We start from the raw sequence: 20,993 nt of genomic DNA, 5'->3' as shown, positions 1-20,993 counted from the left end.
TAATGCAAAATGAAAAGAGCAGAAACCTGAGAATATTATACAGTAACATCAATGATGATGGACCATGAAAAAGACTTAGCTACCCTGATCAAGAAAAATATCCAAGACAACTCTAAAAGACCTATGCTAAAAAATGCTATCCACCTCCAGAGACAACTAATGAACTCTTGACTGCAGATTGAAGTATCCTTTTAAAATTTTCCTTGCCGTTTTTTATTTTTTTACAACATGGCTAACATGTAAATACAATTTGCATAACTTCACATGTATAATGGGTGTAATATAATCATATTGTTTGCTTTTTCAGTGGGTTGGAGGGAGAGAACTTGGAAATGAAGATTTTTAAAAAATCAATGTTAAACAAAAACAAATTGAGCTTGTGTCTCCTCCTATTTAAGGCCTTTGCAGATCCCCCAGACACTACTGTATTAATCTCTGTCTTGTAAGTGTACATACTGAAATAAATACATGCTTGTCTCCCTTGGTAAAAACATGAACCTCCTGAGGACAAGACTTTTTCATTTTTGTCTCCATAAACTCAATACCCAGCAGAATGCTTGACATTATTTCCTAAAAACCAGTATTGTAGGGAGAGGAAGGTATAGGCAGCAGGAGGTGGGCAAAAGATACAGCCAGAAAGCAGCACTAAGAGGATTTGTACCCAGTTTTGATACACTGCAATGCTTCTTGGCCCTCAAATTTGAGAGGCGCTTAATAAAGAGTTCCTAATTGATAGCCTAAGGCAGAGGTCCCCAACTACAACCCATGGGCCACATGCGGCCCCCCTGAGGCCATTTATCTGGCCCCCACCACACTTCCAGAAGGGGCACCTCTTTCATTGGTGGTCAGTGAGAGGAGCATTGAAAGCGCAGCATCACTCGCATACAGTACTACTTCGGGTGACAAGATCCTTTGCATGGCGCCTTATTCTGAGAGTAACTGAATGAGAACAAGGTGACATGCAAAGATATGGAAGATGTCAGCATGATGAGTGGCGATCTGGGGGAGGGGATTCCACACTGTGTGTACTGCTGCCCAGCAAGCACTTAGAGAAAGCAGTGGGAATCACCAAAACCTGGCCTGAGTCCTTGAAGAAGTGGCTCCAACTGCCTTGTTTCCTATGGCGAGAAGAATTTGGGACTCCTGGACATGGGATGGGACAGTCAGCATTCAGATAATTCTCTGACATGTGCTATCTTCCCTTGAGCTTCTCAATAAATATGTGAGGTAGGCATTATCACTCCCATGTCATAGGTAAGGACACCAAGGTTTGGAGAGATTAGATGAGTGCCCACATACATATACAGTCGCTGGACGTGAACCTTCACATTCAGCATGAACCACCACATCACACTTTCTCAATGTGTGGAGTAGAGCAAGAATTCCTGGTCTCCAGCATCACTGTGAGCAAGAGATAGCAATGCAAAGTCTATGAAGGCTGGACAGATTCATAGCTATTTCACTCACCAGATTATCTTAAGTCATCAGAAAGAGCTTGGAACTACCTTAGAGGGAAGCCCACCTCAGAATGCTTCTAGTCTTGTATTCAGGAAATCGTTGTTTCTGTATTCTATGACCCACAGGCTTTCACTGGAGAGAAGTTCCTCCATCTCTCATCACCTTCCCAAGCTGCCCCCCTCACCTGGAATACCATCCCCACTCCCTTACTTTTTAGTTTTCCTGGATTTCTTCCAGATTCCCACCTTCTACTGTAGGCCTTTTCTGAGCCTTTGCTAATTGCCTATCAAGTAGTGACTTCCGATCTTGTTCTTATGTAAAAATTATCTTCTCTAGATGAACATACCCACAAGTTTTTTAGTTTTCCTACACAGGGGCTCATATTTATACTTTTGATTACTTTTGCTGAACCTTCTGGACACGGGTCTACGTTATAGTTGTGCCAATGCACTAGGCTTTCCCTATTCTGTATTTGTTAAATGACCTAAAACATTGTGTATTTCATTTCTAGGGTCTAAATTCCCAAAAGCCCCAGTTAGTTTTTACCTGTAGATACTGTGAAAGTTGGAACAGTTCCTGAGAGTACATACTTGGAGTGTTAGCAGCAACCTATAGACAAAAGGAAACACCATCAAAATTTGTTGAAGGTTCTTTATAAAGGTTTTATACCCATAAAATTCAAATAAATATTTACTTATCTGTGTACATGTTATAACCCTAAATAAAATGTAAGCTCCCTGAGGACAGGAACTATTTTTTATTTTCATAGTTTAAACCTGAAATAATATAAATACTTCACCTTTTGTATCCTAGATATATTAATCTGCTCAATCAGTACAGTAAGTAGAAGGAGCACTATTGTTACTATTCAGTTGTTTCAGTCATAACCTAGTCTTTGTGAGAACTTTGTGGGGTTTTCTTATCAAAGTTATTGGAGTGATTTGCTATTTCTTTCTCCAGCTCATTTTATAGATGAAGAAACTGAAGCTTACAGGTTAAGTGACTTGCCCTGTGTTACACAGCTAGTGTCCAAGGTTAGACTGGAACTCAGGAAGACTAGACTTTTTGATTCCAGACATAGCACTCTATCCATTGCATTATTTATCTGCCCAAGGAACACTATGGTTATCAACCCCATACAGTTTTCATTTAAAAGGAAACTGGGGGAAAAAAAAGCTATAATGCAAATATACAAATGTCATTAGTTATTTTTGGAAGAATTCTTTGTATTGTTGATCTTGATGATTAGACATCTAAGAGAAAGGGTAGATATAGACATAAAAGTAAACAAGAGACCCTGAGTTTTTCAAAAACACATATCCTAATTGTGTATCAGTTATCAACCAAAACAGCATCCATAATAAACTGCCTTAAATATTAACTATGAAAAAACTATTTGTATAATGAAGGGCAGATTATGAACAAAACCAATATCTCTTAGCATAGTTTCTTCAAGACAAAAAAAAATATCAAGGAACTATCATATTTAAGTATATTTTAGTTGGAGAGTAAATGAGATGCTGCAACAGATTAAAAATGATCTTTTAAAATATTTTAACTGATATCCCTTCTTTAAGTATATCATAATATGCCCTATCCCTATGTAATTTTCATTTGAAACAATTCAGCAAGAAATTATTTAGTGATGTCTTATAAATTGTGCAGTAAGCATTTATACACAGCATAGCACAACATATAGACAAAAGAAATTTTAAAACTTTGAAAATATACTTTATACAGACAAGGATAAAACTAAAACAAATATAATTAGACAAACATCCTATTTCTGAGGTGAAAATAAAATACACACTCTGATTAAATAACTGATTTATCAACTTAATGAGTATTAAAATAAAGAGAAAATTCAAAATAAGGAATAAAATGTCGCATAAATCCTAACATTTAACAAACCAGAACCAAATAATGATTTTTAAAATATTTCTTTTTTGTTGTTAATCTAAAATTCCACTTTAGGGGAACAAATTTCTAAAAGCAAATCCATAGATGTAGTCAATGTATTAGCTGTTTGGGTTCTGCTAAATTAATGTGGTTTCGTTTTGAAAAGGCTTTTTCTACATTTATAGATAGGTTTAACATTTATCATGTTTATGGAAACATAATATTCTACTAATTGGTCTCTACTATATTCAGAAATGCAAGTCATTTCAAGTTATGGGTTTTTTACCCCCTCATACTGGAATTAAGGCAGTTGTGAGTACTGAATATAGGCTGATTCTACTTTTTTTGGGGTGAAAATTTTTATTTTCAAATTACATGCAAAAGCAATTTTTCAAATTTTGAGGTCCTCTCCCTCCATCTCTCCTTTTCCCCTGTTCCTCCTCAAAAGTATTTTGCTTCTGACTCCCTGTCTACCCCAATCCACCCTCTCTTTTATCAGGCCCTATCTTTTACCCTCTTCTGCATCTACTTCCTTACATGTGTAAAGCCATTTCATCAACCCTTTCCTCACTGCCTTTGACCCTTATTTCTCCATCTAAGGAGTGTGTCCCCCAAAATTACACATGACAAGACAGATTTCACCGCACCCCTTCTTTCCCCTCTACTTTGTACCTCTTCCAAGTGAGTTAATTTATCCAATTCTACCTCTCTCTTCCCCCTTCTCCCAGTACATCCCTTTCTTACTCCATTTTTTTGAAATTAACCCATCATAGTCAATTCACATCCATTCCCTCTACATATACTCCTAACAGCATTTTTCTTTTGTTTTGTTTTTTTTTTTTTTTGCTTAGCACTTACCTTCTGTTTTAAAATCCAAGGCAGAAGAGTGGTAAAGACTAGGCAACAGGGATTAAGTTATTTGCTCAGGGCCACATAGCTAAGAAGTCTATGAATCCAGATTTGAACCCAGGATTTCCTGTCTCAAGGCTTGGCTCTCTAACTATGAAGCTAGACCTAACTGTCCCTTCTAAATGCTCAAATAAAGAAAAGTTCTTAGGAGTTACAAGTAGCATTTTTCCATGAACAAATAGAAATAGTTTAATCCTTTTAAATCCCTTATTATTTCTCTTTTTATGCTTCTCTTAAGTCTTGTATTTGAAAGTCATATTTTCCACCCAGTCCTGGTCTTTTCATCATGAAAGTTCTCTATTTCATTATTCTTTTTCCCCCTTAAGAATTATACTCCATAAGGACACATGTGATACCCAGTGGAATCTCAGGTCGGCTAGGGGAGGTGTGGGGGGGAGAGGAAAAGAAAATGATCTCTGTTTCTAATGAATACTGTATGAAAATGACCAAATAAAATAAACATTTAAAAACTTTAAAAAAAAAAAAGGAATTATACTCCATTGTGCTGAGAAGGTGGTTCTTGGTTGAAGTCCTAGTTCCTTTATTTTTCAGAAGACTATATATCCAAGAAATCTGATGCTTTAATGTAGGAGCTACTAAATCTTATGTTATACTGATTGTGGCTACATGATATATTTCACTTGTTTCTTTCTGGCTGCTTGCATAATTTTCTCCTTGAATTGAGAGCCCTGGAATTTAGCTATAATATTCTTGGGAGCCTTCATTTTGAAATTTCTTTCAGGAGGTGATTGGCAGATTCTTTTCATTTCTATTTTACTCTTTGGTTCTAGGATATTAGGACAGTCCTCCATAATAATTTCTTGAAATATGTCTAGGCTCTTTTATTTATAATGGCTTTAATTCTTAAATTATCTCATGTGTTTTAAAAATGTGTATCCTGGGGACTTCATTTTCCAGCATTCTTTACTCTTCCCAGAGTTCCCTTGTCTTGCTTCCCTGTGTTGAGCCCTGCCGTGGGTTTGTTTGTAAATTTGCTGAAACCCATGCTGCTCTCCCAGGTTGTTCCCCAGGGCTCCTCTCCCGCTCCTGCAATTTGTTCTCACTGACTTGAACCCAGATTCTAGCCTGTAGTTTTTTGCCTGCTCCATCCTACCCACCCCTGAGGCTCCCACTGCTCCACATCCAGTGCTCTTTTGTGACAAGCTGCTCCTGCCTTCCTGCCTGCACCTGCCTTCCCAGAGTTCAAGTCTCCTGATCCTAAGCGGAGGGTGAAATATAAATCCTTTCCTCTACCCCCTAGCTCCACGGTTTTCGCTGCCCTATGGCTGCTGCAATATCACATCCAGCTATTTTCCTGGTTCTCCTAGTCGAGTGCCCATTACTACTACCACTATTTCTGGTGGCAGCCACCCCTCCCCCCACCCAGATGGATTTTCAAGCCTAGCCACTTTTCAGCAACAGCTTGAAGCAGTCAATCCGCACTGCCCAACCCCAGTCACAGTTCCAGGGGCACGGCTCTGTGCACAGGCCCACACCCTGTCCTCCAGGTCTCTGCTACATCCAGTCCCAATCCGAAGTAGTGGCTCACCTCCAGGGCCAGTAACTGTTTAAACCTTCCAGCTTGCAGCTGGGGTGGCTCATACATAGCATGGAGCAACACACCCTCACTATTCAGCCCCACCCCCTTTCTGGCTTCATAGCCAAAAACTTTAAGCAGACTCTCAAGTTTGTGTTTTTTTTCCTTTCTCCATGCTCCTGACTAAAAGCATTGCACCTGAGCAGACACCAAGTCAGTGGAGTGGACCTAAAGCCAAAATTTGGGGGAGGGGGGGGAGAGAATAATAAGATTTTTTTTCCTTCTCCTAACCTCCAAGTCAGGGTCCTTTGTTTTTCTTATAAACAAACCCATTCAGCTTTATTTGATTTTATTATTACAAAACATGGTTCAAAATCAGACAGAATATTTTATAATCCCAGGGACTTTTATTCAGTTTAAAAACTTTACAGGTTCAGACTGCCTTTTCCCTGATGTTCCTAGTAGTCTTTCTTTTCATTGGCCTTAACATTAAACAACAAAAATCTAGTCTGCTTGAAATGCAGACCCAGATGTATGATTTTTAATAATGCTTGCCTGGTCTCCAAATGCAAAAGGAATATCCCTACCTCCCCATCTATAATTTCTCCTCTCTGGCCTTATACAGCTCCTGGCTACCCCACCTTCCCCTATCCCTTGTTCCTAGGCCCAAGCCCTGCCCATCCCCAGACCAACCCCACCCTCTCAACTCACCAGCTCTTCCCTCTTCCCTCCCCCCTCCACTTACTTTCTCTGTATCAACACAGACATCCAGCCAAAAGACAAGAACCACAACCAATTCAGTTAAAGGCCTTTTCCCCTTAAGGGAAGTATCCACCTTAAATAGGGACAGAGAAGTGGTGACCTTAAGGCAACACACAACTTTTACACCCCAAGATATTAAGAAATTCAAGCAAAATAGTCCTTCTTTTGAGAAGGATGTGGTTGTAATAAAGAAGTTGGAAAACATTTTTTCCACATATGATCTTTCATGGGTGAACACAAAAAACTTACTCCAAGGATCAGAAATGGGAGGACCTCTACTCCAACCGTACTTAAGACTGCTTTAGGGGGAAAAAAAACTCCTTGCTAAACAAAGAAAGTACTTGGATCCATGCTTATGGTGGGGCAAGAAGTTCTTTGAGCCAGGCCTGTTTTTAGAATTGATACAATGGGATGCTAGGTACCTAAAAGGGTCGGGCAAGTTTTCTCTTGATGAGATTAGTTGACTCAGCTGTGTTTTCTCTCCTTCAGACTTACTGAGGATCTTGGTAGACACAGCAGCATTTTTTCTGGTTCAGACTTACTGAGGAGATTGGTCGACTTAGCAGGAATTTAGATGGGCAGTCCTTTGGAAAACGTCTACAGTGATTGGTAGATGTAGGGACTTAGGGGAGGTGACATGGGAGAAAAACCCCTATATTTTAAGAAAAAGCAGAATCTCTTGAGGATATCCTTTTGGAGATATCCTTTTGGAGAAATCCTTTTGGAGAATCTCTGATCAAAATGGGAAGTGTTTCTCAGTAGGGAATTTGCTCCAATTAAGAATTCCCTGATGGGGAAATTTTTAACATTCACAAGTCTGAGAGATTTCAAGATTTACAACGTTGCCCTGAGAGACTCAGTTGGGATTTCAAAAATTGGAAGCTCATTCATCTCCTGGATGTCTGAAAGTAGTGCAGGGAGCAAATTCAAGGATTCCTCAGGCAATTCCAGTGACATAGATCAAGTTATAGTGGCTTTAAGCTTGCATAAAAGATCTCTCCCCCAGGAGATTTATAGGGGAGCTAGGCATTAAGAGGAAAGAATGTTCTATTGCTAAGGGTCCTACAGATACTATCCAATGTGATATTTAAAAGAGTCGGAGCCATAAACTGTAATAGTTAAAATGGTTGGGTGTCATAAACTGTAATAATTATAATAGTGGAAGATATAAATTGTAGTGATTATAAGAGTGGATGAGTAAATTGTGACCGCAGGAAATATGTTTTCACTACAGTGTTTTGTTTTTAAAATCAATATATAAGTTGGTCACCAGGGAAATATTCCCAATTATTCAAATATACCCAAGTCAACTGGGTTTTATAGAGAATTTAATTAATAATAGAATGAGGAATTAAAGAGAGAAAGAGAGAAAAGGGAAATAATGAGAAAAGGATAAGCTGGCCCTGGCCAGTCCTGGCCAACCCAGGCCTAAGCCCTAAGAGAAAAGATCAGTCAGTCCTTAATCACTCACCACAAGATCTATCCAAACAAGGATTCTAGTGACACCAGGTCAGCTCCATCTCAGCTGCCTTCACCAGCTCAATCCTCTATCTGAAATGTCCCCGAGAGAGTCTCGAGAGAGACCCTTCAAGGAAGCCTTTCCCAGCTGTTTTCAGAGAGAGCTTTTCGTCTCCTTTTAAAGGGCATTCTCTCCTTTGTCACCTCCCCTAAATTCTTACATCTACCAATCACAGTAGACATTTTTCAAAGGACAGACCATTCTTAGTTCACATTCAACTAAAAGGGAAATGAATCTCATTTTTTATGTGAGAAACCTTTGTATTCTACCTCTCCTTTGTTGATTCCATGTGTCACTGATTGTGAACAATATATTTTATTACTGGTTTTCCTTTATATGTAAAATACAGTATTTGAGTTTATTTTTTTCTTTCTCCCATTTTTGTACATGAAGCACATCACCAGTACTAAAAAGATTTTTTGATTTTGTACTAGCATAAGTTTAAAATGTCCATTAGCACTAAATGTAAATGCATACCCAAACACTTTAGACTATGGAAACCTGCCGCTGGTTGTTTAAATATTATGGGACTTTGCTTAATGAGTGTGTCTGATTCCAGGAGAAGGAATCACAAAGTAGCAAAGACTTCACCTACACAGTGTCAAGGAAGCACAGACTTAACCTGCATAGTGTCAATTGAGCACACAGGTCAAAGAGACAAACCAATCCTGACGAGGACTTGAACCTTGTGTGAGGCTTGAGATTGCAATTATTTGACATATGTTAGATGGACTCCTTGTACCACACTTTCTATTTGTTCTGGTTCTCCTATCCCTGAGAGACAAAGAAAATCTGACCACCAAATGATATTTCCCATCTGATTTAAAAATCTAGTCCCTTTTCTGTCTTTCATATTGTGGCAATTTACTATAGTCCTGGCTGCTGAGTGTGTAAGTGCATGATTGCTATTACAGGCCTTTAGGACATAAATCACTTTAATCAGGCCCTGATTCAAGGGCCTGTTATAATTTTATTTTTCTTTGCTTAGGATCTTTACATATAAGACTTAGAGATTTTGTATTTCATCCAGTAGTTACTTTTTTCTTTAGATTTTTGTGATTTAATTTTTTTTTTTTGGCAAATGATTCATATACTTCATAACTCAGCCATGTATCCCTGTGTGATCTCTGTGTTTGTCAATATCCTCCAAGGGAATGTATTATTATCCTATTTACAACCTTTAATTTCTTATAAGAATAATTTTAGAATAAGAGACTTTCTACCTCTGAGAATCCAGAAAAGTGAACTACTTGCAGAAGGCACCATGAAAACGCCTGCAGAGACCACATGATGCACCAAAAGATACTGAGTGAACTTTTGGATGTGCTGAATTGAACTCTGAGGGGTTGAATGCATTTCATTTTTTTAAAAAAAGTACAATATTATGCCAAAGGGGGCTGCCCCCTAATTGGGGTTTTTTTGTGCCAAAGCATAAAATACTGGTTTTGTTTCCTTTTTGACCACAGATTGTTATAAGTTCCCCTTGAAAACGGCAATATCCTATGTATCTTTAGTTGAAGTTATAAGTTTGGTTATGTTTGCAGGATCCATTGGAGCAACTAGTCTCCCTGTAGTTGGGGGGGGGGGGGGGGGGCTGCGGAGTGTGTTTTCAAAATTTATACCCTAGGGACTTCATCTCCCAGCATTCTTTACTCTTCCTGGAGTTCCCTTGTCTTGCATCCCTGTGTTGTGCCCTGACATGGGTTTGTTTATAAATTTGCTGATACCCACACTGTGGGGCTTGTTTATTCCTTTGGCTCGAGTGCAGCAGGCTTCTGGGTCTCTGGTTCTTTGCTTTGCGCACTAGGCTGAAGGAACTCCTTTCTCTCACTTTGTTATTATTAAATCCTATTAAATTTAAGTGCTTGGAATATTCACTTCTAGTCTTACACTCTCTTTCATCTATTTTCCAGCAAGATATTTCATACTTTTTTCAGTACATATTTCAGAACTTTTTAAGAAGTTTTTTTCCTCAATGAATCACTGTAACCCTTTTTCCACAAGGCCAATTCGGCCTTTTATGGAGTTCTCTCCAATAAAGGGCTGTAACCTGGATATGTAACCTGGTATGGGCAATGCAGACATTCTGTACTCAGTGCCAGCAAAGAGTTATTGCAATCTCCTTCTTACCAGTTGATTGAATCCCTTACTGTCTGTGTTGAGAGCTCCAGAAGCACTGACACTGATGTACATCTCTCCCTCCAAGACCTGCTTCTAGTTTGCAGGAGTGACCTGGCCTGGCCAGTACTGTACTGCACTGCACTCCATTCTCACCCATAATGAGATAAACTTTCCCTGCAAATCTAAGTTGACTTGGGATGGAAAATTTTCTCACCTTGACCTTTACTGGTTCTGCCACTCCAGAATTCCCTTTGAGGAAGTATTTTAAAGTTGTTTTGGAGGGAGTTTGGGAAAGCTAGGTGAGTCCTTGCCTTTGCTCCTCCATCTTCTCTTGACCATCTTGGCTGTACCCTCAGATTGGTCATTTTAATGACATTTTAAAGACAAAGTCTTAGTAAAATAATAATTATATCAAAAAGTATGATCAACTTTATGACTGTTGTTTAATCTTTTTTCAATGATGTCAAACTCTTTGTTACCATTTTTGAGGTTTTCTTAGCAAAAATACTGGAATGGCTTGCTGTTTTCTTTTCTAGCTCATTTTACAGATGAGGAAGCATGACTTTTTATGATGCCAAAATGTCTGGACCAGTCTACAGTTCCAACAACCATTTTCCTGCCAGCACAGAATATTTTTTTTCCACTTTCTTGACCAAACTGTCTGTTTTACATTGGCATCTGGAGGGAGTTTTAATGTGTTTCTCTAATATTCAGGAAGCTACAAATAATTTCTCACAGTTTGTATTTTTCCTCCAAAAAATGTTCACATTCTTTGCCCAGTGGAGAATAAGTCTTTGCATTTCTTTTGATTTTACTTTTAGAGAACTGTTTTCTGATGTTCAAGTCTCATATTAAGTATAACCAAACTCAAAATGATTTCCAAATAATATTTTCCATTTGTTTAGCAAAACAAATTTTTCTTCCAGTTGTTTTGGATTTCTAGAAATCCAAACCTAGATAAAGTTTTTTTTTTTTTAATCACTCCATCTTTTTCTAAGCCACTCTCTCCCTGATCAATTGTACTATGACACCATTTACATACAAAGCTGATGCCTCTATTCTCTTCTTGTCTTCTTCTCTTGATCCCTTACATGAACTACTCTGGAATATCTAACTCCCCTTGTCCTACTGACAGACATATCTTGCCGAATGTAAATTCTACTTTCACCATTTGTCTCCTTGGGGCCTATCCACATTCCAATGAACAAAGCTAGAGAAAATTATGAAACTATGCAGACTGGATTTATCACAAATTTATGTTCTATAATCTTAACTGGGCCCTCATTGCAGCAAGGCAATCCTTTTACACCATCCTAACTGATTCGTATTCACATTCATCAAAGTAGCCATTCCAGGCATTTTCTACCCTTCTTACACCTCTTCCCCACTTCTATTTCATATCTCTCTATTTATTGGCTCCCATTCACCCAGCAGAGGATCACATCATCTCGTCTCTTCTCCATCTCACAGTTAGGTAGCCCTTCTCTTTACCAGGGCCAAGAAAAATGCCCGGGTCCTATCCCCTTCCAAATTCTATAGCATAGTGTTCCTACTATCAAGAGTCTTTACACTTCTGGGTCCTTCTCTGCTGCCTATACTCATCTCTCTCTCATCCTTAAAAACCTTCATTTGACTCAACTATCTCTACAACTATCATCCTAGAACTTCTTTCCCCTTTTCAGCTAAACTATGTTAAAAAGCCATCTACCTTCAGTGTCTTCTCTTTCTTTCCTTGCACAACACATCTAAAACCTCTACCACCTAGCTTCCAACCTTAACATTAAAGCTCCCCTCCAGGGCTTAATGACCCTAATATTTCCTAACATTTCTCCTTCAGGTCTGACTATTTCTACTCAATCTCTTTTGAGAGGCAATTATCCACATCATACCTATTCAACATAGATGGCCCACAAAGCTTTGACCCAGCCTTCCTCATCTTGATCTATACTATCTCAATTGGGATTCCATCAACTGCCGTGGCTTCAATTATCATCTCTAGGTGGATGACTCCCAGATCTACAGCTAATAGAGAGCTCTACTCAGTAGTTCCCAATCACTAAATGCCTCTTAAATAGCTCAAACTAGATATTCTTCAGGCACTTCAAATTCAACATATACAAAAGAGAACTCATTATCTTTCTTTTGCACTGGTGAGGGCATCACTATCTTACCAGTTATTTAAGGTCACAATTTAGGTGTCAACCTTGATTTCTCATCACCACTCATTCTAAAGTATCTAATCTCTTGCAATTTTTTTCTTTCCTACCTGCAAAACACCTCTTATATACATCCTATTCTCCCCACTCACACAGTGACCTCAAGTTTTCCCACTCCCAGCAATCCTCCACTCAGCTGCTAACAGGACTGTCCTAAAAGTACAGGTCTGACCATATTACTTCCTCTTTCCCACAATCAATAAAGTCCAGTGGCACCTAATACTAGGAGGATTAAGTATTTAGTCCTCTGTATGATATTTAAAGCCCTTCACAATCTGGCCCCTTCCATTCACTATATAATCTATTAACCTTATCCTATTTGCTATTCTTCATACACGACACTCCATCTCAGCTCCCACTGGCTGACCCACAAGCAAGAAACCCTCTCCCCCTCTACCAGTCAGTCTCCTCTCACTCTCCCAGATTTCCCTCAAAATTCAGTTCAAATACCATATTCTGAAGAAGTCTCTTCCTGGCCTCTCAGTTACTAGTCACACTGAGATTACTTTATGCTAGTAAGGTCACATACACATCTTATGCAAATATTTTCATATTTGTCTCCTATATAAAAAGTGTGAGCTCCATGAGGGCAGGGGACACTGTTCTATCATAGAGCGCCAAGCACAGAGCATAGCACCTAGAACCCAAGAAACAATAAAGGACTTCTACCTGACTTGCTTTACTTCTGGACTCTTTTCAGAGGCTCCTTTATTCTTTAGCAATGAATTAATTCACCCTCCCGAACAAATTTTTCAAAATTCTTGATATTAGAGTTCTTTTTAAAATCTGGTTCCTATAGTTTTAACTCCATTAACAATTACTTTTTTCCCTTTCAAATTTCATTTCTACTTTTCGGCTTTCTAAGGCCATGTCAAACAGAAGTGGTGTGTGTGGAAAAAAAACACACCTACCTTTATACTTGTTTTTAATGGGCTCACTTTTTTTTCCCCTCTTCTGCATTTAATTCTAAAATCTTAGTATCAAAAATATGCCTAATTATAAAAGGAAGGCTTGTTCTGCCTAGTGGCCAGACTAATGCCTAACCCTCCCTACTAGACAGAGACAACATCCACAAAGAACTCAGCCCCTAGCCTTGGAGTTCCTGGCCTGGTGGCGTGTAGCAGGTTGAGGCACTGCAAGAAGCAAGCAAACATAGCCCACTTTACTAGTCAGATCCCAAACCCCTTTCACAGGTCATCCAAACCACCTTCCTGCCAGGCTGCTAGGTGCACACCTCACCTTGATGCCCCTTCTCTTCACTGTCCTGTACTCAGCCTCAATAACCTCAACATGGAAAGAATTATGAAATCAATCCTACCATGGATTCTGGAAGGGGCACATCAGTAGACTACTCTGAGGCTCCTTGACCACCTCCAGGACTTCCAAATTAAAGCACTCTTCCCTGGGCACATCTACTCCATCACCCCACACAGCACTCCACCCCACCCTGCCCAGGTAAAAAGGGGGCACCTTAGGGTCAAAGAATATCTCTCCCCAGGGCTGACCATAATGCCTGGTACCTAATGAGGCCTTAATAAACATGTTTTAATTTAATACTTTATTCAAGAACATTAGATAATTGATTTGGAGCTGGATCATTTAGTCACTCTTCCATTTAATTGATGAGGAGGCAAGAGGTATAGAGAGAACTTGCCCAAGATCACCTAGGATCTGAACTCACAGATTGTTCAATGCTAATTCCAGTGACCTTTCAACTGTTCTATTCTTTCCATTGCTAGAGATTTCATATTTGCACAAGATTAAAAATGTTTTTTTGTCAAGAGTTTTTCCTACATCTAGTGGTATGATCAAAGAAAAGCTGTATTTTCCTTCAATATAATTTATTACACTGTTTCCCCAATAATAAATCAGGTACAAATTGTCATTTCTAAAGTAAGAAGGTTCACTGCTCTAACTGACAAGAGATCCATCCACACAAGTCACTCTCTCTCAAGCAATATTTATTAAGCACCTGCTCTGTGCCAGATCCCTTCCTAAGCACTGCAGAGAAAAAGGAAGGAAAATAATATAGTTCTTGCTCCCTTGACTACTCATCTATGTTTCACTACCACAACCCCTTCCCACTGCAGGTTCTCACTATGTGACCTGCTAATAGAGGATCATCAATTTGGAGCAGGAAAGACCTTAGAGACCACTGATGTGAACTTCCTCCTTTTATAAATGATGAAAATGAGACAGGAAAAAGTTATGTGGTTTGTCCAGACTAGCAAGTAGAAAAAGCCTGAGGCAGGATTTGAAACCAAAGCTGAATCCCGCTCCAAGGCTTTTTCCCACTACTGCAAACACCCCATACTCTCCAAGTGGAAAGGGTGTGCTCACCTCATCACCACGGGTTTTCCAAACCAAAAACTCCTCTCTGTGGCAACTGCTTCCTCTTAAGTTTGTTCTTCTTTATCATAATTTTTAAGTTCCTTTAATATACCTGTGCTTTTAGTAAGCACTTAATAAATGGCTTTTCATTCAACTATATATTGTTTTATTCACTATTTTTATGTTAATATTTACTATTATCAGCTTTTAGTTTCCCTTTCTAGTTTTGTATTTGTTCCATAATAGAATCAAAACCATATCTGCCTCATATAAAGAAGTGGGCAGGCTATCATTTCGTTCCTATGTTTTAAAACAATCTAAGAAATAGAGAAGTTATGGTTTGGTCAAATTCTTTAATGATTTGGTCAAATCTGCCTGTGGACTCACTAAAGCCTGCTAACATTTTTTTTAGGAAAGGTCCCTAGGGAGCTCTCAGATTTCTTCTAAAATTGCTCTAATTTGGTATCCATCCATTTGTAGTTTTGTGAACCATAAATTTTACTTCCATATTAAATCAGATTTTTTTTAATATTCTCAAATTTTGGTGACTTAGGTTTATAGTTTTCTCACTAAGTATATTTTATCAATTTTGCTGTTTTCTTTTAAAAAAATAGCTTTGATTTCTCAGGTCATCTGATTTCTTATTTTTGCCTGCAGTGGTCTACACATCAGGGTGTGTGGCAATTGATAAGATCTACATTTGGAGGCAGAGACCTGTGTTTAAATACTGGTTCACATGAACTGCATGAACACGAACAAGGTAACCCTTCAGATACTGAGTTTCCTCACCCATAAAATGAAAATAATAATATTTTTTCCCTAACTCCAGACTCCATTCATTTTTCTCTATTTCTTACTAAAAGAGAAATTTTATTTTATGTTATAACTGCTTTATAAAATGGAGGGAAGGATGGCATTGGGGTCAGGATTATTCTGTTCATGTCCTGTTTCCAACCATCTCCATAGAAGCTATGTGTGACCATTAATAAACAATGCCCTCAATTAGGAATCTGAAACTATAACAGATGAATTCTGATCCGCTTCAGAGAAATGAATGAATCAAAAGAAAAAATATCCATTAATAAAAGCCTACAAATTCAAAATAAAAGTACTGTACTACTCTGATTACATCCTATAGCTTTTGATATAGCCATTCTCATAATGTAATCCAATTTGAAAAATTTATTCCTCTTTCCATGACACTTTTTTATTTTTACTTGCTACTTGGGCCCACACTTTTAGTCACTTTAAAATATCTTTGACTGACATGTCATATGTCAGTATGATAAATGAATGTAGTGCATATATCATGATTTTTAATACACATTATATGAAATGTACATATACTCCTTATTCTCTTTATTAAGTTCTTTAAATGTCCCAATTAGATGTGATTATTTTTAAGCTGTTTTGATTTGACTACATTTTGATATTAAAATGTTCTGCTCTTATTTTGGTTTTAGGTATTTCTGAAAAACTGAAGTTTTCTTTTGTTTCTTACTTTAGAATTGTTAGGTACATTCGTATTCTAAATGGATAAAAACCTCATGCAGAATAGAATGTGTCAATATAATGTGCTGTCTTTGTTGTTCTCACCCCCTGGAGCCTGGCTGCGACTTGGACTGATATCACATTCTAACCCCGTATCACCTTGGTCGGTGAATGCTAAAATGGGAGGAAGCCTATCATTGTGCCTATCAAAGTGCAAGATACTGCCTAGGAACATCCCACTGTCAGATTCCATTTTCATAACGCTACTGGTTTTCTCAAATCTTAATGAGAAATCTAGTGTGTCCATCTAGCATCACAGAGGTTAGGTTTTTGTCTTTTCTTTAATTACATGTGAAGGAAACAGAACACATACCTTCCGGTTCTGTTACTGAGCCAAACTTAAAGCTCTCCTATGGTTCACAACTCTAAGTTTCTTCACCTCTGTAGACTTTACAATGGGATTTTTCCTTTTTCAAAAACAGAATAAGGGGGTAAGCTAGGTGGCTCAGTGAATTGAGAACCAGGCCTAGAGACAGAAGGTCCTGAGCTCAAATCTAACCTCAGATACGTCACACCTGTGTGACCTTGGACAAGCTACTTAACTCCCACTGCCTAGCCCATACCACTCTTCTGCCTTGGAATCAATATACAGTATTGATTCCAAGATGGAAGGTCAGGGTTTAAAAAAAAAAAGTCTTACTTGGAGATTACTTTATTCCCAATGTCTTCCATCCTTTGGGTAGTTCTCCCAACCTACTTTCTTGAAATGTCCCCTGGCTAACACTCTCAGCATTTCTTATTTTGTTAAAAAACTGTTTTACCTTCATTTTTGAAGTGGTGACTGTATTCAATACTTACCTGTTGGGGCTAGAAGCTTGGTTGGTGTTCATAAGACTAACTGAAGAAGTGCCTGCTGAACTTCTGGCAAAAGCTAGCCAGGCTGCAGGCCTTTCCAATTCCTCCCTCTCAAGAGAGAGCAAGAGAGAGAGTGAAAGAAAATGCCCCTTCAAAGAGCAGAATCTTTCTGGGGATGTTCTCTGACTCGTGCTTTTTAACTATTGGTGTTGACTTCCAATTTCTCCCTTCATCATCCCTTTGTATTCTACACAAAGTCAAATGTGATTCTGATGAATTTGAGTCATATCATTATAATGTTGCGGTTTAATTATAATGTATGGAGAATTACTGAATTTAGGCACTTTCTTAGCCAAGTCTCATAGAATCTATTTGTATACTGTCACTTTGGGGGAATACTTCCAGCAAAGTTTGACAATTACTTGAACTATATTGTTTAGGGGCAGGTAGGTAGCATAGTGGATAGAGCACCAGACCTGGAATTGGCAGGACCTGGGTACAAATCTGACCTCAGACACTTCATAGCTACGTGACTCTGGCAAGTCACTTAACCTTAATTGCCTAGCCCTGGCCACTCTTCTTTCTTAGAATTGATATTAAGACAAAAGATAAGGGTTTAAAAAAATGCGATGTCAGAAATTATGAAATTATTATATCTTGGCCTCTCTAAGTTCTCTTAAGTATCCTAAATTAAATTATGTTCTCCAACTTCTCTGGGAAAGAAAGTTATTTTTGGGGGGGGAAACCATATTCCCATTGTGGTCACTGTTAAATATTACTTAATTAGTATGAATGTTGTTATACCCATTGATTAAGGACTTTAGATTTTTTAAATTTCTATTCAGACTGATTTTTATTTTGTAATTTTTTTGGCCACATCCCTTCACTCATGTAATCCTGGGCAAGTCACAACCTCCTGGCCTCAGTTTCCTCAGATATAAAATGAAAAGGTTGATCTTGATGGATTCTGAGGCCCAAGATCTGGTTCAGAGCTAGGTCTATTACCCTATGATTCTTCTGAATATTTTGTTTTGTTTTTTAATTAGAGAAAGAAAAAGGATGCTGATTTACTTTTTCACTTCTCACTAGAACAGGCCAATACTCAAGCTTTAATAGGTCTGTTTCCCCTACAAAAATTTTTCAAAGAATTTGCATATTATAATAAATGTTTTATCCTATACACTTTTAAACAAAAGGCCATTAATCGAGCTGTAGGATTTTTTTTCATTATTAATAAAAATTTCGCAACTAAAAAACCAGCTCCATGTGGAAGAAACACAAACAGAAGAATAACTTACTTTGTCAACAGGACTTGGTAATGGAGCATGGATGACACTGAAAACAAAAACAAAAAAAGAGCATTTAAATCTAATAATTTTTCAAAGCAAAGTTAAAAAATAATTCCTATAAATAGGTAACTCATAAGTTTAAACATTTGACTTTTACATTTACTACTGAAGAAAATAAGAGAACAATTTGTACTGAACAGTTTTGACAATGTTGAAATATTTTTTGAAGCATAATAAATATGCAAAATTCTCTCAGAATCCAAATTAAAACATGTACATACCTAGTTTTCCACAGTAAAAAAGATATTTTGTCAGGAACAAATCAATTTAATTTTCATAAATCAAGTTGCATTTTTAATTTACCAGAAGATCTTCTAATGAAAGCATTCTCTAAAGTGGATCTTCTAGTATACTTAACAACTGCTAAATACAAATACTTTTTGGTTTATAACCTCCATTTTGAGATCTGTAAATCAAAATTCTTTTTAAAGCTGCTTATATAAACTGTATAATAAGTTTTTTTAAATGTGTGTTTACGAGCAAAAATTGATTGTGAATTTAAAGTTTGTACACTCATGTGAGAGAAATTGAGGTAATCCAACAGCCAACCTTTTACCACTGCTGACTGAAAAATTCAGGGAAATGAAATTCTGCTCAGAAGCCAAGAAATAGGATCACGGGTTATTATGATGGAGGTTTGAGTGCAGAGGCAAAGACGACTTAAGAAGGGCAGTGCAGCACTCACTTCAGCAACAGATATACTAAAGCTGGAATAATACCGGGGAAATTAGCACAGATCCTGTGCAAGGAAGAGGCATTCCATATTATTTTTTTAAGTTTTTAAACCCCTTATCTTCCATCTTAGAATCAGTACTGTGTATTGGTTCTAAGGTAGAAGACTGGTAAGGGCTAGGCAATGGGGGTCAAGTGACTTGTCCCAGGTCACACAGGTATGAAGTGTCTGAGACAAGATTAGAACCCAGGACCTCCCATCTCTGGGCCTGGCTCTCAATTCACTGAGCCACCCAGCTTCCCCCTTAATTTTTTTTTTAAAGGGTGCTGCAATAATTCAGGAAGAGATACTACAGTAGAAGGCCAACAGATCTTGACAGACTGCACACAGAATACGAGTGAAGAGTCACAAAGGTGACTAGAAGAATGATGGGACCTAGAACAAAAAGAATAATGTCCAGATGGACAGGTTTAAGGAAAATGAAGATGCGTTTTGTTTGGAACATATTGAGTTCAACCCTCTCCTATTCCTACCTTGATAATTCTCAGTTCTGTCTAAGTCTCACCCTGCATCAAGTATATCCTCCCTTTGACTATCACCATCCATTGAATTGAAACAAGTAACTAGCTAAATCTCCAAATTATAAAGTGGGATGACGATAATATCTGTTTTGTCTACCTTGAAGGACTCTTACGGAAACAAAAAGTAACAGATATAAAAGGGCTTTATAAACAATAAAGCATAATTTACAGGTAGGCCAGAATGGCAGGAGCTTAAGTATGAATGGAAGGCATGTGCATACACATATCTGTGCACAGCACAAAGGATATGGCACTCACTGCTGTATCTGAAAGGTCCTCCATCCATCTATCATTTCCCATTTAGCTTTAATACAATTGCCTAATAAAAATACAAAATATCATGAAAAGACCTTCTCACTTCTTTCTCATTGCTGCTACTCTAGACATGATGGTCATGGAAATGGGACTCTATATCCGGTTAGCTCTAATTTTTCCTGAATGCTAAAATACATGAAATACTGGGGGGTGGGGGGAGACCCCTAAATGTTTTAAATATATAACAGATTAAACTAATTACAGAGTAAACATTAATTAACATTAGCATAATGAGCACATAACTTGAAATTATTCTATTTTAATATTCATTAAATTGATTAGAAGTTAGTATGTATAATTAGAAGCTAGTACAAGTGTGTAGTCTCCATTTTAAAAGGTGAGAAAGGGGGCAGCTGGGTAGCTCAGTGGATTGAGAACCAGGCCTAGAGACGGGAGGTCCTAGGTTCAAATCTGGCCTTAGCCACTTCCTAGCTGTATGACCCTGGGCAAGTCACTTGACCCCCATGGCCTAGCCCTTACCACTCTTCTGCCTTGGAGCCAATACACAGTATTGACTCCAAGATGGAAGGTAAGGGTTTAAAAAAAAAAAAGGTGAGAAAATGAGCTCCAAAGTGTATTTACCTGCCTGATGTGAGAAAGTGTAATGAAAAGAAAAGAACCAAGAAAGAAGCCAAAAGCAGTCTACAATGCAATTTGCTGAACCATGTGTAAACTTTCTCTCATTATGTGATTCTGTTAAATAAAGTCTGAACATTCCAGAGTTTATCAGATCCCAAATTGTTGTGAGTAGCAAATGAAGAAGCTTTCTCTCTCTGGGAAAAATTTCTACTTTAAGAGAGTAAATTTCCCATCGTTTGTTCATAAGAAATAAGGTGAATATTGTTTGCTTTACACCTTATGGGCTAGGTTAACACCAACCATTTCCCAACTAATACAGCAAGAGGCAAAACATGTGTTATTTGGTGTGTCCAAAGCCAAGGACTGAAGAAAGATGAAGGCTCTTTAAGTACCATCAA

The 20,993-nt window shown here is 38.0% G+C and overlaps 1 protein-coding gene across 6 annotated transcripts in view; it reads right to left on the bottom strand.

The window, feature by feature from the left end:
• SLMAP (sarcolemma associated protein) overlaps positions 1-20,993 on the bottom strand; it is a 168,891-nt gene that overhangs the window by 69,083 nt on the left and 78,815 nt on the right. For all 6 annotated transcript variants that reach the window (XM_007499963.2, XM_007499966.2, XM_007499968.2 and 3 more), the window contains exons 4-5: positions 18,397-18,433; positions 2,005-2,067 (exon numbers count right to left, since the gene is read on the bottom strand). In XM_007499963.2, coding sequence (XP_007500025.1) covers positions 2,005-2,067; positions 18,397-18,433 — 100 coding nt within the window. The remainder of the gene's footprint in view (positions 1-2,004; positions 2,068-18,396; positions 18,434-20,993) is intronic.

This window comes from Monodelphis domestica, chromosome 7, assembly GCF_027887165.1.
Source record: "Monodelphis domestica isolate mMonDom1 chromosome 7, mMonDom1.pri, whole genome shotgun sequence".
Classification (NCBI taxonomy): domain Eukaryota; kingdom Metazoa; phylum Chordata; class Mammalia; order Didelphimorphia; family Didelphidae; genus Monodelphis; species Monodelphis domestica.
Note: the sequence above shows the minus strand (reverse complement) of the source record. Positions and strands in the feature narration are given on the sequence as shown.